Source organism: Oxyura jamaicensis, chromosome 28 (genome assembly GCF_011077185.1).
Source record: "Oxyura jamaicensis isolate SHBP4307 breed ruddy duck chromosome 28, BPBGC_Ojam_1.0, whole genome shotgun sequence".
Classification (NCBI taxonomy): Eukaryota; Metazoa; Chordata; class Aves; order Anseriformes; family Anatidae; genus Oxyura; species Oxyura jamaicensis.
Genome location: NC_048920.1, coordinates 1,722,435 through 1,744,942, shown reverse-complemented (window position 1 = coordinate 1,744,942; position 22,508 = coordinate 1,722,435). Strand labels below are relative to the sequence as shown.

Genomic DNA, 22,508 nt, shown 5'->3' with positions numbered 1-22,508 from the left:
CGCTCGGCAGTGACTGAACAGAAAAGTGGCGTCACTGAAATACCCTCCGGAACGGGGGGGGATGCCTCTTCTCGCCCCTTTTTTCCCCGTTCTTGGGGGAAGTCTGCTTCCGAAGCGGGGCGGTTATCTCGTGAAGCCCGCCCGTGGCGGCTGGCCGGCCGTTTGTCAGCGCTGTCACGCCAAGTTCCCGTTCGGAATTGTCAGCGGTGCCGTGTTCCCGTTCGGTTGCAGTCAGAGGACAGGCGTTACTTCCGTGCAATTTCTTTTTTAGAGCTCTTTAAGGAGATAATCCCATAAAGCTCTCCGTGGCTGGCTTACCGCTAACGAGCCTTGGAGGGCCCTAACGTGGACGCAGGAGAGCTCCCGGGGTTTGGTGCTACCATAAGTTGCTCATCCTCTGTGCAGGAGCTAACCCGGGGGTGGGGGGGATCTGCACGGGAGATGAGTCAGAGGAGCAAAAAAAAGTCCGCCGTGGGGTCTGTGCCAGCTCACAGTCGGCTGCAGAACCAGGGGGCTGCGTTACGTCTGCAGGCACCTGGCCGATTCCGGCCCCGCGGCGCGCTTCGTGGCTGGAACTGCTAAAAAGGGACGCTCGGTTCATATCTCTCGGAAGAATACGGTGATTTCTTTAGGGCTGAAACCTAAGGAGGGTGTGATCGCCTCCGGAAAGTCGCGTAACGCATCGCTGACTTGTGGGAGCATCCGAGAAGTCATCTCGTTATCCATCTTGCTGGCCGCTGCTGCAGTCGTAGGTTATCCTGATAACAGTGGGGGCTTGCTCGTGGGAGACGCACCGATGTTCTGATCTCCTGGAATCCTTCAGGAGGTTTATTTGGGGGAGATATAAACCCAAATGTACGTTGGCTTGGTTCTAACGTTCCCATCCCAGTGGAGCCCCCATCGAGGGCACGTCCCTCGCGTCGTCATGAGCAATGTAACCTCGGCCTTCACCTGCTGCCGGTAGCAAATAGCCCGCTTCCATTAGCGTGTCACGTAATATTTGTGGTCCCTCTCCATTCCTCTCACGAGATTGCCAAAATCTATGCCCCTAATTGCATTAGGCTCACGGGGTAGCTCCGCCGTCTTCAATTAAGGCGTATTGACATTGCACCCAGATAAATGCCTAACCTTTGTGTGCTTGCTCAGGGAAAGATGTTATGGATTACTAGTTAACCCCGAGTTACTCATTAGGAAATGCAGATGGGGTGAGTAAGGGTTTTTTATAGCGCTATCCTAACCTTTGCTGCTCGGTGTACGTGGGCTGTCAGCACCGTTGGGTTTGGTTCCTCTAAAGACCAATTCGCAGAGATTTTGGTGGAGGCTCAAGCAAGGAAGAAATACTCGAGGCAGGCTCGTCGACGGTTGTGGAAGCATCTGGTGCGGACTGTTACGAGCAGGATTAGAAAATCCAATAATGGTTCTCATTCCGTGACAGCAGTCAACTCATCTGCTAGTAGCAAGTTTTTTCCCCTAACGTGGTCAGGAAGGAAAAAAATACACATGTCCAGCGTCTGCTGGGGAAAAAAGGAGATTTTTTGGGTTTTGAGGCAAGCTCTCGTTCTCCTTTGTTGTGAGATGTGTAGTTCAGACATTGCTGTGACGGTGTCCAGGAGGTAGTTATGAAGTGAGTAAGGAATATATGGTAATAAGGAATACACAGTGAATAACTGGGTATTATAAGAAGTCGATTTCCTCTCAGAATACATAAAACAGAAAAGCGCAGACCACTTTGCAACTTAGCCAAACGGGTAAGAATGCCTTTTATTCTGTTTCAGGGTTTGGGCCGTTCGGAGAGCACGCTGTTAACGCCAGTTGGATTGCAGTTCAGGTAACACTATAACTTTGTTCGTAGAAAGTTAAATCAGCCCCGTGCCGATAACCGACCCACACAGATTTCAGCCCGCAGCTCTTTTGTACCTTGCCTTCCCCGTTTATCAGCCGAGACCAGCTCGCTCCAGATGGCCAGCTGGGTAATGTTTTATTCGCTTCTCAGAAAACAGTCCCTTAGCTAGTCGAACTTAATGAGATGGAGTTAATATAGCTAAGGCAAGTAAGGAATTGCTAGGCGAACTCACCAGACTTGAGAGATGGTGAGTGGGGCAGGGAGCGGGGAATCTTGCTCTGCTGCTTCGTGTGCTGCAGAGAATTCAAAATAAAGAAAGAAAGCTAAATTAATTCTTATGTTTTCCTCCCAGCTGTAGCTTGAAATCTGGGTGAGTTGGTTACCCTTTAAGCCATCTGTAACGAGGCTTGCACATGGTAACCTTGCAGAGTCGTCCAACATGGGTTTGAATTTTGGGACTGACTCTGAAGGGAGCATCCACCGCTGCCCGGTCTCCCTTCATCTCCCTTAGGGGCAGCCTGCTGGGCTGCGGCGGGTGAAGCAGCAGGCACGTGGGTCCTCAGGGAGCACACAAAACAGCAGCACGCGTTGTGGAGCTGGCTCCTGCTCGCTGGAGATGCGGTGTGAGAAGTGCTCATGAAGCATCGTCGCTTGAGCAGGTCGTAGCGTGCTTTAGCACAGCCACCTTATGCCACTTGTAGCTGCAGAGCTGTCTGGACATGTGTGACATATGTTCATCTACTTAACACACTGATATATCCCCAAACAAGGCAGGAAGAAGAAATCCAACTCTTGCTAGATGCCCTGCTAAACTAAGGAATTAAAGGTTCTTTGTAGTACACTGTAAAAGCATTAGCCTCGGACAGCGCTGTCACATTATCCCAATTCTTCCTTATTTGTCACTTCTGGATGTGGTTTATGACAAAGCTACTGGGAATTCAAGAGTACCTTTTAGTACAGTTGCCCAGGGAATTAAATCTATTTTTCTCCCCAACACATCTCTCTTCCCTTCACAGCTCTGAGATTAATACCTTCTTTAGAATGCTTTTAAATTAAATCACAAACTCTAATCAATTACAGGCAACTAATGTCCAGATGTCTAATGTGTTGCCTGGTATGAGAAGCCGAAACCTTTGGCTCCAGGAACCTTTGGAGCTGAATTTATTTGAGTTAGGGTTTGCTCAGGCTGAGTTTGGGGAAGAACGCAAGCTGCGTTATGGAAAAAAATTGCACGTTGGTGAAATTTAGTAGCGAGGCTAATTGACTTGGTTTGTTCTTACTTGTGTAATGCCAGCTATTGTAAACAAGCTACTTTTATGCTGGAGAAGATACACAAAGGGGTATTGTGCTTCTGGGACAGGAAGAGTAGTGGGTGTTCTAATGTTGCTTACAAAAACAAACCTAATGTATAATTTGTGTAAAGAGAAGCAGGCTGTCACCCCTTCAGCCCAGCAGCTCGAGGCGTTGCTGATAGAGGAAGTCATCGTGTGCATTTTAAATTCATTTTATGGGCTCATGGATGCTTTGAGAACGTAAAACTACAATTGGCGGTGCGCGCTCTGCCGCGTTAGGGCCGATCTTCCCCCGAGTTTAACCACTCGGGTTGGCTTCTGGCTCAAAACACCGACTTCCAGGCGGTGGGGAGGATTTGCCTTTCCTTACCCTGTCTCAGCCCGGAGAGGCCCAGACAAAAAGGAACAGCATGTCTTTGAGCACATGCAAGTTGGGCATTGTGCAAGTTTCAGACGGGGGACTTCATGGAGCTGAGTGGACACAAAGGCGTGTCTGAGTTTCTGAGTCCCAGACGGTGTGATCTGCATGTTAATAGAAGAAAAATCAATTAAACAATCTTTGCAAATCCTTCCTAGCTTTAGGGCTAAGCTAGTTCTGGTTTATTACATCTTCTATTATCCTGCATCCTGAGGATAAAACCCTCTGCTTTTCTCCCCGGTCTTCCTTTGGTTTTTTTTTGGGCTCTTGTGCGGAGCGCAGACGCGGTGTGACTTTGCCCTTGGACTGCAGTGTATTTCTAGTATCGATGCTTGTTCATGAAAATAAATGATTTTCACACGTGATTAATGTGTAGGGTATCTTAAATAGTCATGGAAGCAAATGCTAAGATTAAAAGTTTGGACGTTTTTATGCTTGGGAGAGAGATAGGGGGACAATAACTTCTCTCTGCTTTCTTTTCTGAGGCCAGCAGTAAAAACACTCCATGCGTTACAAAACGCAGGTTTCCCATTCCATGTTTCCATCTATTTAACATTTCCTCTGAGGCTTTTTTTTTTTTTTCAGTTGCTTGGGGGAGACCTTTCTCTAAGAAGAAGTGGAGGAAAAATGGGATTTTAGCTCGGGGCATCTCCCGGCCTGCAGGCCCGGGTGCGCCCCATGGAGGAGGCCCGGGTGCGCCCCATGGAGGAGGCCCGGGTGCGCCCCATGGAGCCCGTCGGGCCTCGTTTCTCCCCATTAGAAGTGTGTCTGACTGGGCCGGGGGCCGAGGAGAGAGGTCAGGGTGCGTTTTGGCCTTACGGAGCACAATCGCTGTCAGGGTGTCTAGACAGACCTGATAAGGATATTAAAGGCTGACAAAGGAGCCCATTGTTGAGGGGTCAGGGAATCGGTCAAACGCGTTCGTTTTTCTCTGTTTGTCAGGTACACAAGGCTGGGGATAATAAGTTGTCTGGGGGCCAGAGTACATCTTTATTATGGAATGGAAGTGCGTTTGGTTAAAGGAAAGCTGTGGGTTTGTAAAGCTGCGTTGGACGTGCCTGCGTTCGGAGAAGGGCCCAGGTCTCTCGCGGGCGTGCAGCCGGCAGAGCTCGCAGCTCCCAGCTTCATCTTTAGAAGCTGCTTCACGCTCTTCAGAGGAGTGATGATGAATTCCTACCAATTAACGCTCTGGAGCTTTTCCTAAAGAGACTGGCTCGTATTTGAATACTCTAATTTGTAAACTACTTACTTCATTAACGCGCCGCATAAAACAGCTAACGTTTTGAAGGCGGGTTTGTGTAAAGAAGATGTGATGAAACATCACTTAGCATCCATCTCTGGTAATGAATGTCTGTGTGTGCCAGACGCTAATCAATACAGCAAGCCTTTAATATCAGCCTTGCCCTCGGAGCAAGTGATTTATCACGGTTGTTGCTCATATCTGCTGGTCCGTGAAAGTCTTATTCTTGCTTTTTCTGCGTGTTTGAGTTATCTTAAATCTTGTTACACCGACCGTGGTGTCTGTACAAGTGTGAAAAGTGTGTTGTTTTTTTTTTTTCCTCAGAACCCCAGTAAAGAAGTAGATGCTCACAGCTACAGAAAAAAAAATCTTACTAAGATCATGCTCATGTTTAGATCGAAAAACAGAGGAGGTAAAATTAATAATGGAGGAGTCAAAAAAAAACTCAGCCTCTGTTCTCCACTTTAAAACTCTTCTAACTTAAAGACAGTTCAGGCCCAGCTAAATATAAGATTTGGAATTCGGTAGTAACTTCATTGAAAATAGCTTATCTGCACTTCTTAGCCTGAAGTTGGCGAGTATAAATCTCCACACACAAGAAAATAAAGAATGAGAATTGCACGAAAGCGCAGCTCTTGGCTCGGATCACTGGATCAGAACCCGAAATGGGGATAATGAAATCATTCAAGAATATTTTAAAATGTCCTTTGATACTTTGATGGCTTCTTATGTTGCTGTTTTCACTTCAGATCCATGAAAGCAACTACAGTGGTACGTGGATGTGAGAGTGCCGGGTTCTTTTCATGCTGTGCCTGCAGCTCCTTTGATGTTAATGCATGTAATCATTCTGAGCTTTTGTCATGAGTAAGATCGCGTTTTTCTAACTGACACATATCATAGAGGAGAACAGCACAGGAAGACGAGCTTTTGCTGCGTATCAACGTGTTAAAAGCTGGAGCTGGTGCTTGTAACTGCAGCGCGGGCCTGGCTGCAGAGCACAGGTCCCCCTGACTTCAGAGGGAAGGATGCTCTTGTGGTTTCTGTGCAGAGGAGACAGCTGTGGGAGGACTCAGAGATGGCTTTATCGGTCTTGAAAAGCATCTGGAGAATTTTTTGGAGTGCCAAAAATGTTGTCTTCATCAGAGAGAAACATGATCCGAATTAGATGCTGGTGGAACTCATTAAATGTGGTGGCTGAAGTCACTTCAGGCACTGGAAGCAAGCCTGATGGTGCAGGCAGGGCTTCTAGGTTCAGAGCCGAGCCGACAGCTCTGTTTGAGAACGTTTCTATTCAGAGGTTTCAGACTGTGTGGTTATGTCGTTTCCTTGAGTTCTTGAAAGTTTGGGTTTCTAACTGAAGCTTCGCTGGTGAGACTGGAGCAAGCTGAAACGGAGACCAAAGAAGAGCAAAGGAGGAGTGTCCAAGACCTTGCGCTGTATTCAGGGGGAGCTTGCAGTGCAGGTTGGGAATACTGGGGAAAAGAAAGAGCTTTCTTCTTCCCTCCCTCCGCCTTCCTGTTTTCAGGGAGTCTGTGCAAGAGATTTAATTGACCCTCCGTGTTTTAAAAGGTTTAATGGAAATTGGCAAAGTTTGCTGCCTGGATATTAGGGCTAGTTTCGAGGCATGTTTTTAGTTAATGTTATAGAGGGAGAAATAATTTCCTGCATTAGTTGAATCACTGAAATGGTAGCAGTTCAAATGGCAAAATTAAGCACGATATATTAGGTATAGGTAGAGCTAGCAAAGGAAACCTGCTTTGTATTTTGGGAACAGCCTGCATTGCATTCCAGATTCTGCCAAAATAAAGTAAAACAAATATGTTGAAGAGGGCATGCCAATGTTGCTGCAGTTCCCCATACGAGGAGTGTTAGCTAATATTTGTAGAGACACTCAGACACAGAATCCCTAACTGAGGGTGGGAGTGAGCTGTTATCTGGTTTTGTGGAAACAAACATGAATTTGCTCTTCGGGCCAGCAGCCCTGCGAGATAGCAAATCAGAATATATTCCTCTCAATTCTGCTTTTTCTATATAATATCCAGTTCTTTCACAAAGCGAATATGACTATATACTTCTAAAATAATGAAGCCATTCTTTTTTTTTTTAGTGTGGGAGTTGCTGATAACTACTGTCAGTTAAATGTTGATTTCTTAGTTATACACACATCAGAGCAAAACAAACGGTCCTGTCGGTGCAGACTGTTGGCACAGGTGGGGAGATGCCTTTGTTGTCCCTAGTTATGGTTTTGTTTTGTTTTGTTTTTTCCTTTTTTGCTGCTTCTTCCATCCTAACTGTCAAGGGACCCTCTCTTTGAGGCAGTGTAGGAGGGTATGAGACAGAAAACCAACCTGGAATAGTAGCGCTGCTCTTTTTTCCCCTCACCATAGCTTTGGGAAGGAACAATTCCCACTCTGTGGATGCTCAGGATGCCTTGCTGTTTGCAAGGTTTGTACAGCCCGTGGTGTAAACTGCTGTTTGGCCCCCACAGGGACTCACTCTGCCATTAAACCATGCAGAAGTATATCCTCTGCTCAACTTGTGTCTAACCATCTTGTTTTGTTGTTTGTTTGTTTGTTTGTTTTAATTTCCACACGTTCCTAGGAATTGGAGAAGCTTGGGCTGCGAGATGACGTAGATCTGCACGTCTACGAAGTCCCAGTTGAATACCAGACGGTGCAAAGACTAATTCCTGCGTTATGGAAAAAGCACAGTCCACAAGTGAGTGAGTAAATGGAGGAGGAGAAAAGGCAGAGTAAATGGCTGACATCTGGCATCCTCACAGCAGTGAGCATAATGTGAACTCACGTTTTAGCGTGTGTTCGGTATTGTAGTCCTTTGCTAGATTTTTTTCCTCTTTTTTCTTTCGTGAGAACTTGTGAATTTGTAGAATTTTATGGCTCAGAATAAAGCGTTCCAATTAATGGGAGCAGCCAGTGTGAAGAGGCCGCTGTAAAGGGCTGTCTAGACAGCTCCCAGTCGGGCTGTGCCCCCTCAGCTGTCCCAGCAGTGGGTCTGACCGTGAGTGTGCCAATTTTGCGCCGAGTTAATGAGAGTTTGGGCCAGGAAGGGACAAAACAAGAAGAATCATTCTGTTCTGGGCCCACAAGTTTGTTGATAAAGTGTCTTGTTACTGCGATACTCGTGCAAGGATTCAGGTGACAGCTCCACTGGAATTTAACTGGGAATAGCGGGCTGTGATTCTCCATCCTTTGTGCTTTCCTTTGTCTAACTTGTTTCTTTTCTCTTGAAGCTGGTGGTCCATGTGGGTGTCTCGGGCATGGCCACCACCGTAACTCTGGAGAAGTGCGGCCATAACGTAGGCTACAAAGGCTTGGACAACTGCCGCTTCTGCCCGGGCTCTCAGTGCTGCGTGGAAGGTGGCCCGGAATGCATCGATTCCATCATTGACATGGACACGGTTTGCAAGAGAGTCTCAGCACTGGGGCTGGACGTCACGGTCACTATATCTAAGGATGCTGGCAGGTACGGGATGACAGCGATCGATGGGGAAAGCAGAGGTGTATCGCCGGGCATGTTCCCTCCGTGCTCGGCTCACGAGGCCCGCCCGCTTCTAACGGGGCTGGCAGCACTGTCTGTTCTTCCGCAGTCACGCAGTTGTGATGGGAAACACCGAGATTTTTACCTTTTGTTGTCCTAGATGAGATTAAAGCAATTACAGACTCACAACGCCTGGCTTGCATCGCGCTTTTTATTGCAGGATGTTGCTGCAATGCTGAAGGATAAGAACACGGGTTGTCCTGCCCTGCAGCCTCCATGCTTTATTTGTTGCTAAATAAGCTCTGTTTTTATATTTCAGGTACCTCTGTGACTTCACTTACTACACTTCCTTGTACCAGAGCCGTGGGAGGTCAGCTTTTGTTCATGTGCCTCCACTGGGAAAACCATATACCGCAGAACAGCTGGGTCGGGCCCTCCAGGCTATCATAGAAGAAATGCTTGATGTTTTGGAGCATTCGGAAGACAAAATCAATTGTCAGCATGAACACTGAAAGGGGGCAGAAGCTCTCCTAGTATTGCACTTCCAAAACTTCCCCTGCTACAGACGTACGGGGGAAAACGGTCTGAAACGTACAGAACGAGAATTGGAGACCTCAAAAAATGAAAATTCCACCTCTAGAAATTGACGTTTTTTGTCAAATGTGCGCATTTCAGCCTAGGCAACGAAGGATTCGAGATCTCTTCTTTAAAACACCTGCGACTACTCATTCCTGAAGTGTGCGCGCGCTGTGCTTTATCCAGAGCTTGTCTGTTGGTCAGGTGACAGCTACTGACCAGTCTAATGCCGAGCAGAGGAAAAGTTTCTCACCTGGACTCGGCGTTCAGGTGCAGGGAATTGATAACTCCGTCTTCTAATGACTAGTTCTTAAGTCGAAAGCTTTGCTTTCATTTTGTCTTGTTTTTTCCCCTCTTTGGCCCAAATTATAGGTTCTGATGTGAGAGTATAACTGAGGATAGTTGGAGTGGTGCGGGTTTGCCTGTTGTAAAACAGTTTCTTGGAGCTGAGGAGTCTTCAAAATTGCTTTTGAAATGGAAAACATATTTTAGTCGCTGATCTCTCGCCCCGCTTCTCTGAGTATTAGTCGGGTCCTCGTTAATGTGCTGGTTAACTGGTAGCTGCAGAAGGAAGGGCTGTGGTTCGGGCTCCTTTTGTTGCAGGAGATAGCTGTTTTATATACAGTGTGACCCTCCCGTGCGCCAGATATTTCCAAATGTCTTTTTTATTAGGCTCTCGATGCCACCTTCCTCAGTCAAATCAACCATATACCTCCTGTACAAAACACATTGTTTCATATGTGTATAAAACAAATCATTAGCGGTTAAATAGCTTTGCTAAAGGCCACTTTCTCCACAGGAGATCTTTATCGTAGACTCTTGGTGCTAGCTGTTATTTTTAAGGTGAAGGCTGACTAATTTATAACTTCCTTAGCTACGAACTTTCGTTCTCGTTAAAAGGTTAGGTGAAGAGTAATGTTTAACTTAAATCCTAAGTTGCCACCTTGATTTATTATAGGCATAAATATGCTAACGTGTGGATTCAGAGACATTCTGCCAAATGAGATCTTCTAAAATCCTAAACCTCCTCCCACTGTCTGGGAACCAGAGGCAGTTTTTTGAGAACCAGGAACCAGAACCTAGGGTGAGTGTTCCCGGCTGTTTGTTAGTGCCCCCCTCCCAATGGGAGGGTACGAAGCCCTGCTTCTGCTGGGGGCTTTCCCAGTAATTCACTTGGGAAAGCGTACGTGCAGGTTCTGAGCAGGACTTTAAAAGTTCCTGATGCCAGTCTTGTAGGTTTGGTTCCAAATTACAAGACTCCAGTGACAGACAGGTGACGTTAAATGGGAACAGACCCCAGACTGGTAACCGATGGCCAGTAGGGCTTATTCAGGAGCTGTTTAAATGAAGAGGTCTGTGATTTGATTCTAATACTATTACAAATATATATATATATATATATAAAGCAGCTTTTTGAAATGTTGTAGAATATCCTTATTTTAATTTTTCTAATTATGAATGATTCTGCTATAGTATCTCTCAGTGAGAGCTGCCACTAACGTGCTGTTTTCCAGTAGAAGTCTGGTGACAGAGGAAATGCCACTTCTCCTCCTAAGCCTTGCGCAAGGATGAAGACTTCTGCAGTTGTAGTAACTTTGCCGAGGGGATCTGGGTATGAAGATGTTTGGTTTACCGAGGAAATTCCCTCTGTACTTAGTGTACGGGCTTTCCTGATCAAAAGAATTTGCCTTCAAAGTAAATGTTCTCTTTTGCATTCGAATACGAAGTAGCACTTGTCAGATCGTCGGCAGGCAGGCAGGCTTTCTGATTAGTAATTTATTATATTTAATATTTGGTTTAAATATTCGTGACTTGACACGTTTTTGCAACTAGTTGAGCTCCTTATCTCCTTGTAGATTTCTTCCTTTATCTGGTAGGAAGTTCTTTGTCTTCGGTGTATCCTAGCTGCTAAACTTTTTAAAGAGATTTGTGTATCCGGCTAAGTTCAGCGATTGATTTAAGTAATTTTCAGTGTTGCTATTTAATTTACGTGTGACGTAGTCGCGGATGGAAGGGGAGGGGGGAGACCGACGGTAGGGTGAGGCGGTGGGAGATGCCCACGGGGTCGAAGTGGATGTAGGACCCACAGGGCTCGCGTGTCGAGGCAGGAGGGATGATGCAGATCCCTGCCCGGCCTCGTGCTCTGTCCGCGAGCAGACGTCCCCTGTGTTTCAGCAGGTATCTGCTGCACGTTCAGGCTGCTTTTGGGCGTACATGTGAGCAGCCTGGGACATCCCTGATGGTAGCGCGGCGCAGTTCACCCAGGGATGCTTTGTGCTGGGTTTGAGGAAGCTCCAAAATCCACCAGCGGGGAAGGCGGCGGCTGCTTTTGGGGATGTGGCTCTCCAAATTAGCTTAATCAGCCCTTGGAGTATTTCCTGCTCAGTGTCTGTCCTCTTCCCAGAAGCGTGTCTGGGGTCCTCTCGGGGGGAAAACCTTGAGCTGGCTTCTGCGACTTGTGTTTGTCCAAGGCCTGCGGTAGCTGACCTGCTCCGTGTCACTGTGGAAATCTCCTTTTCAGAAATACTTCGAGCATTCCGTGCAGCCGTGCGATTCCTCACAACCCGTTTTCGTGAAGCTCCCCCGTGATCAGGATCTTAGAAAGCATAATTTATTTTATCATCTTCCGGCTTTTTGAGAAGTAGTCCTCAGAGATCGTGTTAGAAAAAGGGTGTCTTGGTGGTAGAGAAATTTTGTATAGTGAAACTTTTTAAAATGCCATTAAGCTAATTTTATTTAATCTGACCTAAATTAAATATTTTTGTTGTTTGGTTTTTGTTTTTTTTTTTTGAAAGCTTTTTGTTAAATCCTTTAATTCTCGCCGCTTTTCACGTAGGTGCGGGTTTTCTTTGGAAGCATCACCAAAATGACGCAGAGCTTCGAAGAGCTGGCGCTTTGTGTGATGCTCACTGTCTGCTTTCTCTTCCAGATCATCAATAAATAGGATTTGCTAATTTGCACTGACTGGGAGACCTGCTGCCGACTACAAAAGCGTTTGTGCTAGTGAGTAAGCGTAGGAAGTTCAGGTTTAGCGTTAATTACAGTGCCTGCAATTTATAACGTGTGAAAGCTGATAAAGTTGTAGGGTCCTGTGACTGCAGAATTGTCTCCGGTGATGCACGTCACCGAGGAACGGGGGTGAGAATATTTTGTGTGTGAGAGAGAATTGGGGAGGTTCCAATGTATCGGGTCTGATGTCATTTTATCTACTTGCCAGCAGCGTGGAGTAGGAATTGGCTCGTGTGTTGGAGAGGTTTGGTGATGACAATTTAATTGTTTCAGTTCTTAAATGCTGTGGAGGACTTTGAGGAGCTCCAGGTACCCGGATACTCCTTTGTCGTTTGGTGACTGTGATGTCAGGAGATTCCTCCTTTGATTTAAACGCGGTAATCTATGAGACACAGCAAAACCAGAAAAAAAAAAAAAATCCTGTGAACCTGAAAGCTTCTTTGCCTTGTGGGGATGTGATTGAAGGCAAACACAGAAGCTATTCGTCTTTTGGGGGCACCTCGGTGCCAAAATCCATGGGAATCGCATGAAGGAGTTCGCGCTTATTTGGAGCATTCCCCAATCTGATTGCCTCCTCTAAAATGTGGTGGTAGTGGGAAGGGATGAAAAGGTCATGAAGATGGTTAGAGGTATTGAGTGTGGTTGGGACATGATGCAGCCGAGGGCTGCTTAGCTCGGAGTCCCTCGCGGAGGGACCTGACTGAGGATGTTCAGAAGTTTAGGGCTTGATGAACACTAGATTGCTCTGCTTTCACCCCAGAGACGAGGCGTCCAGAGTAAATGGAACAGAAATGCTGGCTCCTGGCAGAAATGGGGAAGGCGTTTGGCTGCAGGCAGCCCCGTGCTGTTGTGCTGCGGCACCGGGACGGCCGCGCTGAACCAGCTCCGTCTTGTTAGGGTTGCACTGAAGTCCGTGGCAAGTCAGGTAGGAAGCTGACTTTGTGTTTACTCACCTAGGCTTAGATGTAGCATCCAAACTCCGGTGTGTCTCTCCTGCAGTGTGCAGGCAATATTTAACCTCCCAGTGCCTCGGTCGGCTGGCAAAAGGGGATTGTTGCGGGCCGCTCGCCGCGTGCCTGGAACGAGGCCCCGAGAAGCTTCCAGGCCTGCAGACTCCCAGCAGGACAGCGCAGACTCCCCGCGTCGCTGCTTTTGTTAACGAGAAGTCTGAAAAAGTTAGAACCTACTGAAATTCCTCCCTGTACTCAAATAATCTTCGTTTAAGCGCGATATTTGTTGACCTTCCGTGCAGGCTTTCCTAGGCAGCGTACGGAAGGAGCGGCAGGAGGCGCTTCTCAAAACCAAAAGTAGGAAAACCTGGGAGTTACACTGGCGACCCCCCGCTCCCACAAGAGCTGGCGCTAGCCTGAAGCAGCTGTTACCATCTGACCATGTTATTCCACGGTCCGATTAGTCGTGACTTGCGCATCTTTTTTTTTTTTTTTTTTAAATTAGAGATGTTTCTAACTCTCTGACCGCGCGGTCTGTGCTCAGACGCCGAGCTGCTCTAAGAGTGGGCGGTGGCGTTTGACTGGAAACCAGGACGTTTTAGATGTAGGAAGTACACTTGTGTGCTGCTGCGGGTGGCTTTTTTTTAATTACGACTTCCAGATTTCATCCTGCAGTGCAGACGTTAACATTTTGGCAATTTATTTGTACTCTTAGAGCATACTTCCACCAAGTAACCTCATTCCTGTTGTCTCCTTCGATATGCTATCCAATAATCACGTTTTAATGAGAAATTTCAGAGCTGCAAAGGCTTTTTTCAAACATTTTGTTGTGGTTGGCTTGGATAAAATACCCCTAGTTGATCCTGTAAGTACCCATCGTAAAATAACGTAGGTGGATTTGTCCTTTTTGCACCAGAAACCCCAATGTTTTGTGGTATAAAGTGCACTTTTTCTTAAACCTTGTCTTCATGTCTGATTAGTGTCTTATGTGACTGAAGTGATATTCTGCCGATCAAAGCAGAAACAAAGCTGAGGACGTTGTTAATTCTTCTTCGTACTAATTGAAACCTGAGGCCTGCTTCTGGTTCGTCTATTTTGAGACAAAGTAGAGAACAAAATGCCTCCCCATCGATAGGAATTAAATATAGGAAATGAAACTATCCACTGCCCTTAAATAAAACTCCGTGCTACTGAAGTACACGTTCAGGTTTTCTATTGCACCAGCTTCTTAAATTGCAAATGTTTACTTTGATTAAACAGGGAGTGCCTTGTCCTGTGCTGGGCTCACTTTTGGAAAGCAGAGTGGCGGCGATGGGGACAGACGAGCCTTTTGCACGTGGGGTGGGTGAAGGGCTGGGCTTTCATCACTGGGAGAAGCTGCTGAGCTCGCTCGGCACCCCCGTAACCCAAGTATGCTCCTCAGAACCTGCGCTGAATTGAGCTCAAGGCTTTCTGAAACACGCTCAGAAGCGACAAATAATAAAATCAGCACATCTGCTACTTGGTTGGTGAGCTTGGCCAAATTCTTTAAGGTTATTCTGTCCGTTCTTCGAGGTGACGCATTTCTTTTGGGCTGGGATGCGCCTGTTACAGCATCGCTCCACCTTTCGGGTCCTCCTTTCGGGTCCTCCTCTCGTTACTCGCGGTGAACCACGCGGTCGTCTGTCCGGGTATCTCAGGTGTTGCCAATCTCACGCTCACCAGGACTCTTGGAGCTACAATTAGGAATCCGTCGGGGCTTCTGTTTTTCTCAGTGTGTTCTTGCAGTGCCTTGTAAACCCAAACAATCGAGCGTCTCACAAAAGGGCTGTGTAATAAAGAACCGGTAACTGACTTTCGGCTTGCTGTGGCTAGACTGGACTTTGTAACTGAAAATTTAAACTGATGTTTCAAAGTAAATAAAGAGTTTAACTCTGACTGGCGGCGTTCTTTAGCCATCTTTGGGAGTACTGATTTTTACGGATGCCTTTTGGAGGGTGGTCGTTGCGTGCTGTTGGAGGCGAGTCCCTGGACTGCTTGGATCTCCTGCCCTGCCCTTTATCTTGCTGCTTATTAGAAATTTGTTCGGCGAGGTGACGGTCGCTCCGTTACGTTCTGCGATCTGATCCAGGACTGGAAGATTGACCTCAAGGTACAAAGGAAGAACGTAGATAAAGCCAAAATACACGGGGTGTCACGCCGAGATACCACTTACGAAAATACTGCTCAAACTTGCTGATACGTAGATACAGAGGCCCGGGGAGTTTCCTTCCCTGACTTGATGAAGACACTTTAAAGTACGCAGCAGCAGTCTTTTTCCTGAAGAGCCTGCAATTTGGGGAAGCAAAAGCCACTTAACAGTCTTTCTTTGCAAATATGAAACTTACCCATTCCACTAAGAGTTCTGGGAGGCGGTGGTAAAGAGGTCTGATGAACAACCCCCTTCGCACTTCTCTCCCCCCAGTTTTACTCAAATTTTTGTTTTTTTGTAGAAGGCAAGAGCTTGGAGAGCTGAGTTTGGAGCCTCTGCGCATCGCCTGCTGGAATCGGGGCAAGACTCCCTGTTTTTCCACACCCCACGGCATTACTTTAAACAAAAACTCCAGTTTCCTCGTTGTTAGATGAGGTATCTGTGTGGCCCCGTCTGCCCAGCACACGTCTCGGTTCCTGGCTTCCCGTGAGCCGCTCACACCGGGGCGTAAATGCCGGGGTAACGGCAAAGCGCCGGTAACTGCCGTCTGCCAGGCATCTGCAGCCGTCTGGAAGACAAAAGGCTTTAATCCCACGTGCTGTCAGGCTTCCAAAGCCTCCCCAAACTTCTTCGGAGGTTTAGTGTGCTGGATGCAAGACGGGCAGTTCCTTCCCCGTGGGAAGGCGTCGAGGTCCGCTAACACCCCGGGCACGCCGGTGTGCGAGGCACCAGGAGCTGGCGGGGCCTCTGCTGCACTTCTTCAATTTCTTTTTAGCTTGAGGCTCACGTGGGAAGTCTGCGTTGCCTGGTGAACCCTGAATCCGTTCGGTCTTTTCCAGATCTGCTAATGAAATCTGAAATCTGGCCGTGTACGCCCTTCGCTGTCCCCACGCGGGTCTCGGTGGCGGCGGCAGCTGGGGAGTTCCTGCTCCGTCTCTCCAGAGGTAGGGGTGGTGGTGACCAGAGGGGCTTTCTGCACCCTTGGGGGGATGCAGGAGGTAAACCAGGCAGCAGAAGGCACAAAACCCATCACAGGCTCTCGAGCAGCACGGCGTTACCTGCCCCATTCCCCGGGAGCACGCCGTTTCTCCCAAGCTCTCTCCAAGAACATCTCCTCGCCTCGCTGGGTCCCTCTGGCACCCTCGGGTCGTGGGGCTGCTGCTGTCGGGGTGACACAAGGTGACACAAGGTCACTGGTCCTGACTGGGAGCAGACTGGGGCTGCGGGGAGGACTGATGCGGTGCCCGTGCCACCAGATGGTGCTGCCAGACAGCCGATGCTGGCCGGACAGACAGACAGACACAGACTGTGCAGGATTTGTCCCGGTGCTCCCTGCAAAGGGCTGGGACTGGAGCAGCCACCCCAGGGACGAGGCTTCCTTCGGCAGCCCCAGCTCGGGGGCTTCTGGTGGCCACGATGGGAGGAGAGCTGGGCATCACCCGGCCCAGGAACAGCCCCCGGCACCTGAAACAGCGGGGGGAGATTGCACCAGGCTGGTGACTCAGCCCTTGCGCCCGCAGCAGGCTGTGTGCGCATCCTGTTCGATGCTGCTGCAGAGGGCAAGAGGCTGCCCCAGCGCTTGGATGGGGCTCAGGACCGCATCCACACGGAGCTCCTGGCCCAAAAGCTGTGCTGTGAGGTCTCGACCTGGCCCCAGCCCCCATGGTTTGTGGCTGGAGGGGGGGATGAGGAAGGAAAAATGTGCGGTTTTTGTTGGACCCCTTCTTCTTCCCAATGTTTTTGATGTCCAAGCTCAGTTCGGGAACATTTATTTCCCAACCTGCCCCAACCAGCCCAGCCCTCTGGTCCTCCTGCAAGGCCGGGCACTGAATTATTCCTTACTTTATCCCCTTCTCGGTTGCTTTTATCCCCCTCGCAGCTGCCCGGCACTGACGGGGTGCCGGGGAGGCCAAAGCCCTCCCTGGCCGTGAGCCGCAGCACGTGCAGCCGCGTGAGCTGGCGCTGATGAAATCATCCTGTAACTGGCTTTACAAGGTGATAAGCTTTTCCTGCAAGGTGCTGTTCCCGGGGTGATGTCACGCAGCCCTTTGCTGATGAGGCCGTTTTGAAACTTGAACTCTCCGCAGGGAGAGGTTCGGGCTCGTGCTGGAAGCCGCGCGGCTCACCCCGGCGCATCCTTGGCTCGCGCTCCTGGGCTGCAAATCCCCGGGGATCCCCTTGATGGGGTGGCTCCTAATAGCCCTGAAACTTTGCTTTCTGTCTTGCAACGTCCCCGTCTCGCTGGGAGCCTTCCCCCCCCTCTTTTCTTCCTTCCCTTGTCCCTCAACCCTCCGAACTTGCCCTAAATGAAGTGGGATTTTTGGGCAGCGTCCAGCTGGCTGCGTGCCCTCGGCTCGTTTCCCCAGCGCACGAATCGAAGCCAGCGGGGCGCCCACCCTCCTCCTCTCCAGCGTGCGCCCAGGGGCTCCCCGGGGTGTGGGAATGGCTGGAATTTCCTGCCCCACGGGCACGGGACCGAAATTTTGGGGAGCAGCGGCGGGTCCCTTGGCACTGCTCGCTGCCTCTCGCCCTGACGGCTGCGCAGGTGGGTGAGGGACGGGCACCGCAACGCCCGGCTCCAGGTTTTGGGGAGGTGTTTGAGGATTTAACCCCCCTCCCTTTGCTGCGTGCTTGGGTTTTCTTAGCCAGGTCTGAGCTGAGAGGTTGGAAATCACAGAGGGCTTCTCGTACCTGTGGGATTTCCACCTCCCCACCCAATGAGCTGTTCTCCAACGATAACCTGTGACTTGATTTCTGGGGCTTGCTCAAAAAAAAAAACCACCAAGCCCTGCCTGAACCCCCTTGTCCTTTGGTGTCCCCTCTCTGCTCAGGCAGCACAAATACTGCCCAATATTCCCGTGATCCTGCTGCAGTGCTGTGTTCCTGCACGAAGATGGGGTTGGGGTCCTTCGATGCCTTTGTGCTGGGGGTCCCTTAGTGTGCTGCTCCCCAGAAGGGCGCTGCGCTCCCTGGGCAGATTTCATCCTCATGATTCTCATTTCATTCTCAGATTTCATTTAATTCTCTTCATCCAAACCGCGGATGAAGCCATCCAGGCTCAGTGCTGCAGGGTTTTGGGGAGCTTTTGGTGCTCTCCTTCCTGCGGCGCCTCCTGCGCGCTCCTCCGGGACGTGTCCCGGTGCTGGGGACAGGACCAGGCACACCCCAAGGTTGGCAGCGTGGGGACATCGGATGGGACATCGGAGGGGCACGACACGGCCCCGCTTTGATGGGGAGAGGCTCCCGACATGGAAAAACTTCTTCCCAAAGCCGCTCCTCAAACACCAAGCAGAGCTCAGCCAGGGTGAGCTGCCCCAAACGCCGGCGGCCCCAAATGCCACCCGCGTTCATGTCCCTGCAAGCCCAGAGCACCACAGAGCGTGGACCAAAGCCCTCACGCCCCTGCCGTGCGACTCCGACCGTCGGGGCCGGGAGGGATGCTTGCAGCACGCAGGAAACTCGCTCGTGCCGAGGCCGATGATGTAAGCAGGTGTTTGGGGCAGCAGCCGGGGATTTCCATTTTTGGCGATGGGATTTGAGTAATTTCCTGTATTGCATCGGCGAAGGGGTCTGGGAATCCGAGTTAATCTTTGACCACGAGTGCAGTCAAGTCAGAAAAGTCTTTTCCAAGTGGAACAGAACCTTGGTTTTTGGCAAATGCCGTGAACAGAACAAAGGGGGGAGACGCGAGTCCAGCTGCAGCAGCACAAAGGTGCTCGTTGCTCACCTGATCCGGCCTGTTTGTGTTTTTTCTTTAGAAACGGCTAAAGGTCGGGAGGATTTCCATTGTGCATGTTCATTGTGACACGGGGAAGGCACGAGAGCAGCACCGGCCATCCCCGGCTGCCGTGCCCGAGCCCCTCCGTGCCCATTTCCTCACCTGGCACGAAATGAGCCCGAAACATCCCCGCTGCGGCTGCAACGGGCTCATGCGTGATGCTCTTGGCCTCGAAGACCCCCCAAGAAAGCATCGCCCGCCTCGCTGCAGTGCTTGGCAGAAAATATCCCCCCCCCGAGCACCCGAATTTCCCAACCGGAGCGACTCCAGCAGGCTCTGAGCTCGGCTGGGACATGGGACCCCTGCGAGATTTTCACCCCCCCGGGGCCCTGCAGCTCCTGCTGAGATTTTTGGCAGCAGGGGCTCGGCGGCGCGCGGGGCAGCTCCGTGCCTCTGCAGCGATCCCGGCCCCTGCTGCCCCTGCTCGTCCCTGCCTGTCCCAGCGGCACCCCTCGGCTCAGCACCGGGCAGGACGGCGACGGCACCGGCTCAAAGCGAGCGTCGCGCAGGGTCCTGCTCCCACTCTGAGCCCTTCTCGAGCTGCTTCAGGGCCGCGGCTGGGCGGCGTCTCGTGGGGAAGTGGCAACCGTTCGCGTTCCTCCTTCGGGCACCGGCTCGCAGCGTGGCTGCTTCCTGCGGCGCTGGCGGGGCCGCTGGGCTCACGGGATGGCAGCGAGCATCAGCAGCGTCCCCCGCTGCGCTCTGGGCTGGACCACATCCTGTCCGGAGGTGGGGACAGAAGGCAGGGAGGTTATTTACGTCCTGCTGGGCTCGGCAGCTCGCGCTTTGAACTTCTGCTGGGCTTGCCACCGGCCGTTCCTCGCCGGCCTCCACGGGATGCTGTCTGTGCCTGCTGCTTCAGTGGTCCGATCTCCCATTGTCCACCCATGACAGAGGTGGGAAATGGCTCGGTTGGATAAATCCAACATTAAAATAATAAAATACGGATTGACCGAAGGAGAGGGAGGGAGGAAAAGATGCTCCCTACGCTCACAGCCGAGGCTTTGTTCCGATAATGCATCTTGCGGGCTGGTGAGGACACGCTGGGAAGTTTCCTAACGGGTCACTCGGCATCCACAAATGCGGCATTAAAGATAACTTTTATTGCTCTTGCCGGACTGTAAATCTCCGGCTTCACCGCCTGGCGCCTTTTGGGGAAAAAACATCCGGCTTCGGCCAACTTCGATGCTCCCCGCACGCTGCCCCCCGTGCGTCACCCGCGGAGGGGCCGGTGGCACGCGGCGCGCCCACGGCTCAGAAAAGCGTTGCAAAAGCAGAACTGCAAAGTTTTAGAGCTCGCGGCGTCTTGCTCAACGGCCGGGCACGAAGTGATGTGTTTTTTTTTTTCAGAGGGGGACCTCGTTCTACACCCACACGGCTCAAAATCTGGGGGATTGCTCCGGGGGCCGTGCCACGGAGCTGGAGATGCTCAGGGACGGCACGGTGGCTCGGTGCCTTGAGCAGCCACTGCTCGCCCTGCGGAGCTGCTCCATCGCAGCCTCCTTTGTGCCTGTCCCTGCCCGGTGCCTGCTACGGGGACGGCAGCGGTGTCGTGCCACCCTGCGGGGCCCCAGGTCAGCACCCAAGGGTGCTGAGCTCCACGGAGGGTGCAGCGCTCAAGGAAAGGTGGCTCCAGCCGCAACGCTGCTGAGGTTTCCTCGGGAGCCGCCTGTGGGATCTGTTTCCAACCCAGAGGAACCAAAAGTGGGGCGGGCAGAGGCTCCGGGCAGGGAAAGGCAGCGCGGAGGCAGGTTTCTGAGGGGGGGGTCCCCGCCTGCCCCCCCTTCACCCCTCCATCCAGAGCAGGGACGGAGCGGGGCGATCCCCTCCACGTGACGCTGCTCGTGCTGATGAGCTGATGCCTTCACGTGGCTCCGGGTGAAACGTTTGTTCTCCTTTTTGCCTCGGGCAAACCTCGAGAATCTGGGTGAAAAAGGCAGGAAGGATGCTTGAACCCGTGCTCCCGAGGAGGAGCTGGAGATAAGCAGACCTAAATCCCGGGCTCAGGGTAATCCCCTCGTGTCCTGCTGCGGGAGCGGTTAAGGACCGGGCGCTTGGCTCGGCTGCAGGAAATTCGGCCTCGTGTGCCCCAGGTCCCCAGGCACAGGAGGACAGCGAGGGGCTCGTCCCCCCGGGGCTGGGCTCGTGTCCTCCCTGTGGTTTTGGCTGAAGCATCCCTTTGGAGATGGGGTGGACGGCCCCGTGCTGGCCCCGCTGGCTCAGCCCCGTGTCTCGCCTCCGCTTTGGGGGCGATTGCCAGGTTCTGCCCCCGGGGCTCAGCCCATCTCCCTGCTGCCCCGATAAAAAGCTCGCACTGAACCCCACGGAGCTCCTCGTGCCGTGAGAGCCTCCCCACCGATGCGTCCCTGCGCCCTTCCCGGCGTCTCCGCCGCCTCCTCCAAGCGAGGATCCCGCGGCTCCAGCTCTCCGCTGGGCTCGCCTGGGCGCAGGCAGCCCCGGCTGGACCCGTGCCACCGCGGCGTGCCCGGCACCCTCCCGGCTGCCTTCAGCAATGATGCAAACGCCGCCCGCGCTTACTTCAGTAGGGACCGGAGCAGGGGCAGGGACGTGCAGCAAAGCCGGGCTGCGGTGTCGTCAGCCGGGAACCTCCCGGCTCTGGCTTTTGGAGAAGTTCAAACACCGACCCGCTGCCTCCCGCCTGCACGTCTTGGCACGAGCCGGGCTTCCCAGCTGCCTCCCCCCTGCCTTCGGCTTCCCCCTCTCTGCGGGGCAGCGAGAGTGGCTCGAAGAAAGGGGCCCCAACGGGTGCCTTAACACTGAGCGTGGCCAATTTGCCAGGGGAAGGAGGGAGATGAGGATGCGGGGCTGGATGTGATGCTGGCCGCGGTGCCCACCTGCCCGCACACCTCGGTGCTCCCGTTGTCCCCCCCCTGCCGTCACAGGGACACCGTGTGCCACCTGCGAGGCCACCAGATGCTGCCCGCAGCCCCGAGCCCCCCGTTATGACGAGGGGGACCCCCTCCGGCTGCCCACCACCAGCAGAGAAAGCAGGAGGTGGGAACCGAAGCGAGGCAGCAGGAAACATCCCTCGCCTCCCCGCCGCGAGCAGCCCGGCTTTGCGCTGCCCCGGCCGCGTGCTCACCGCGGCGTCACCCACGGGCAGCCCTGGGACAGGGAGGGAGAGGAGGGGGGGGGGGTGGGGGGCGGGCAAAGTCCCGCTCTTATAAAGCCAGGTCTGGTCCTCTTCATTCATTCTCCTCGCGGCATCGATAAGAGCCGCACGCGGAGCCTTTGCGCAAGAGGTTTTGCAACTCGTGCTCCCCCCCTCGCCGGCACCGCCGCCCGCCGGCGCGATGCTGCCGGGAGCGCTGCGGGACGCGGGGGCCGCCGCCGCCTGCCTGCTGCTCCTGCTGCTCCTGGCCGGCGTGGAGCCGCGGCCCCGTGGGTGGGACGAGGACAGGCTGCGGGTGGAAACCATCAAAAGGAGCATCCTGGAGCGGCTGGGGATGCCCGCTCCCCCCGCCGTGCGGCGCAGGCTGGACCAGGAGAGCATCAGGAGGGCGCAGCAGCAGTACGAGCAGAAAGTGGCCGAGCTGATGGGGAACCGGAGCCGGGAGGAGGCAGCGGTGGCCGGGACGAGGAGGCTGCACCGCCTGGCACCCATCTGTAAGTAGAGGTGGCCTTGTTGCCGTCGGGAGACCCCCCGTGGGCTCCAGATCTGCGCTGGGGTGACATGTCCTGCCATGAGGTGACATGTCCTGCCACGGGGTGAC

The 22,508-nt window shown here is 52.1% G+C and overlaps 3 protein-coding genes across 4 annotated transcripts in view; 2 read left to right on the top strand and 1 right to left on the bottom strand.

The window, feature by feature from the left end:
- Positions 1 to 1,945: 1,945 nt before the first annotated feature.
- On the top strand, positions 1,946 to 12,280 carry PGPEP1 (pyroglutamyl-peptidase I). Its single transcript, XM_035348224.1, has 4 exons — positions 1,946 to 1,970; positions 7,395 to 7,511; positions 8,044 to 8,276; positions 8,611 to 12,280. The coding sequence occupies exons 1-4, from the start codon at positions 1,959 to 1,961 to the stop codon at positions 8,801 to 8,803; spliced, it is 555 nt and encodes a 184-aa protein (XP_035204115.1). The 5' UTR covers positions 1,946 to 1,958; the 3' UTR covers positions 8,804 to 12,280.
- A 3,211-nt stretch (positions 12,281 to 15,491) lies between these two features.
- Positions 15,492 to 22,508, bottom strand: part of ISYNA1 (inositol-3-phosphate synthase 1) — a 27,525-nt gene continuing 20,508 nt past the window's right edge. Inside the window, exons 12-13 of the mRNA XM_035308685.1 lie at positions 16,055 to 16,389; positions 15,492 to 15,564 (exon numbers count right to left, since the gene is read on the bottom strand). Coding sequence (XP_035164576.1) covers positions 15,492 to 15,564; positions 16,055 to 16,389 — 408 coding nt within the window. The remainder of the gene's footprint in view (positions 15,565 to 16,054; positions 16,390 to 22,508) is intronic.
- The window catches only part of GDF15 (growth differentiation factor 15), a 3,579-nt gene continuing 3,154 nt past the window's right edge, over positions 22,084 to 22,508 (top strand). For both annotated transcript variants that reach the window (XR_004756400.1, XM_035348377.1), the window contains exon 1: positions 22,084 to 22,401. Coding sequence is in view for 1 of the 2 variants with exons in the window: in XM_035348377.1 (XP_035204268.1) it covers positions 22,089 to 22,401 (313 nt within the window). In the remaining variant the exon portion in view is untranslated. The remainder of the gene's footprint in view (positions 22,402 to 22,508) is intronic.

Excerpts from the sequence above, each read along its gene's own strand:
- PGPEP1 (XM_035348224.1), top strand. Across the intron at positions 7,512-8,043 it reads GGAAAAAGCACAGTCCACAA|CTGGTGGTCCATGTGGGTGT; the intron begins GTGAGTGAGTAA and ends TTTCTCTTGAAG. Across the intron at positions 8,277-8,610 it reads ATATCTAAGGATGCTGGCAG|GTACCTCTGTGACTTCACTT; the intron begins GTACGGGATGAC and ends TTTATATTTCAG.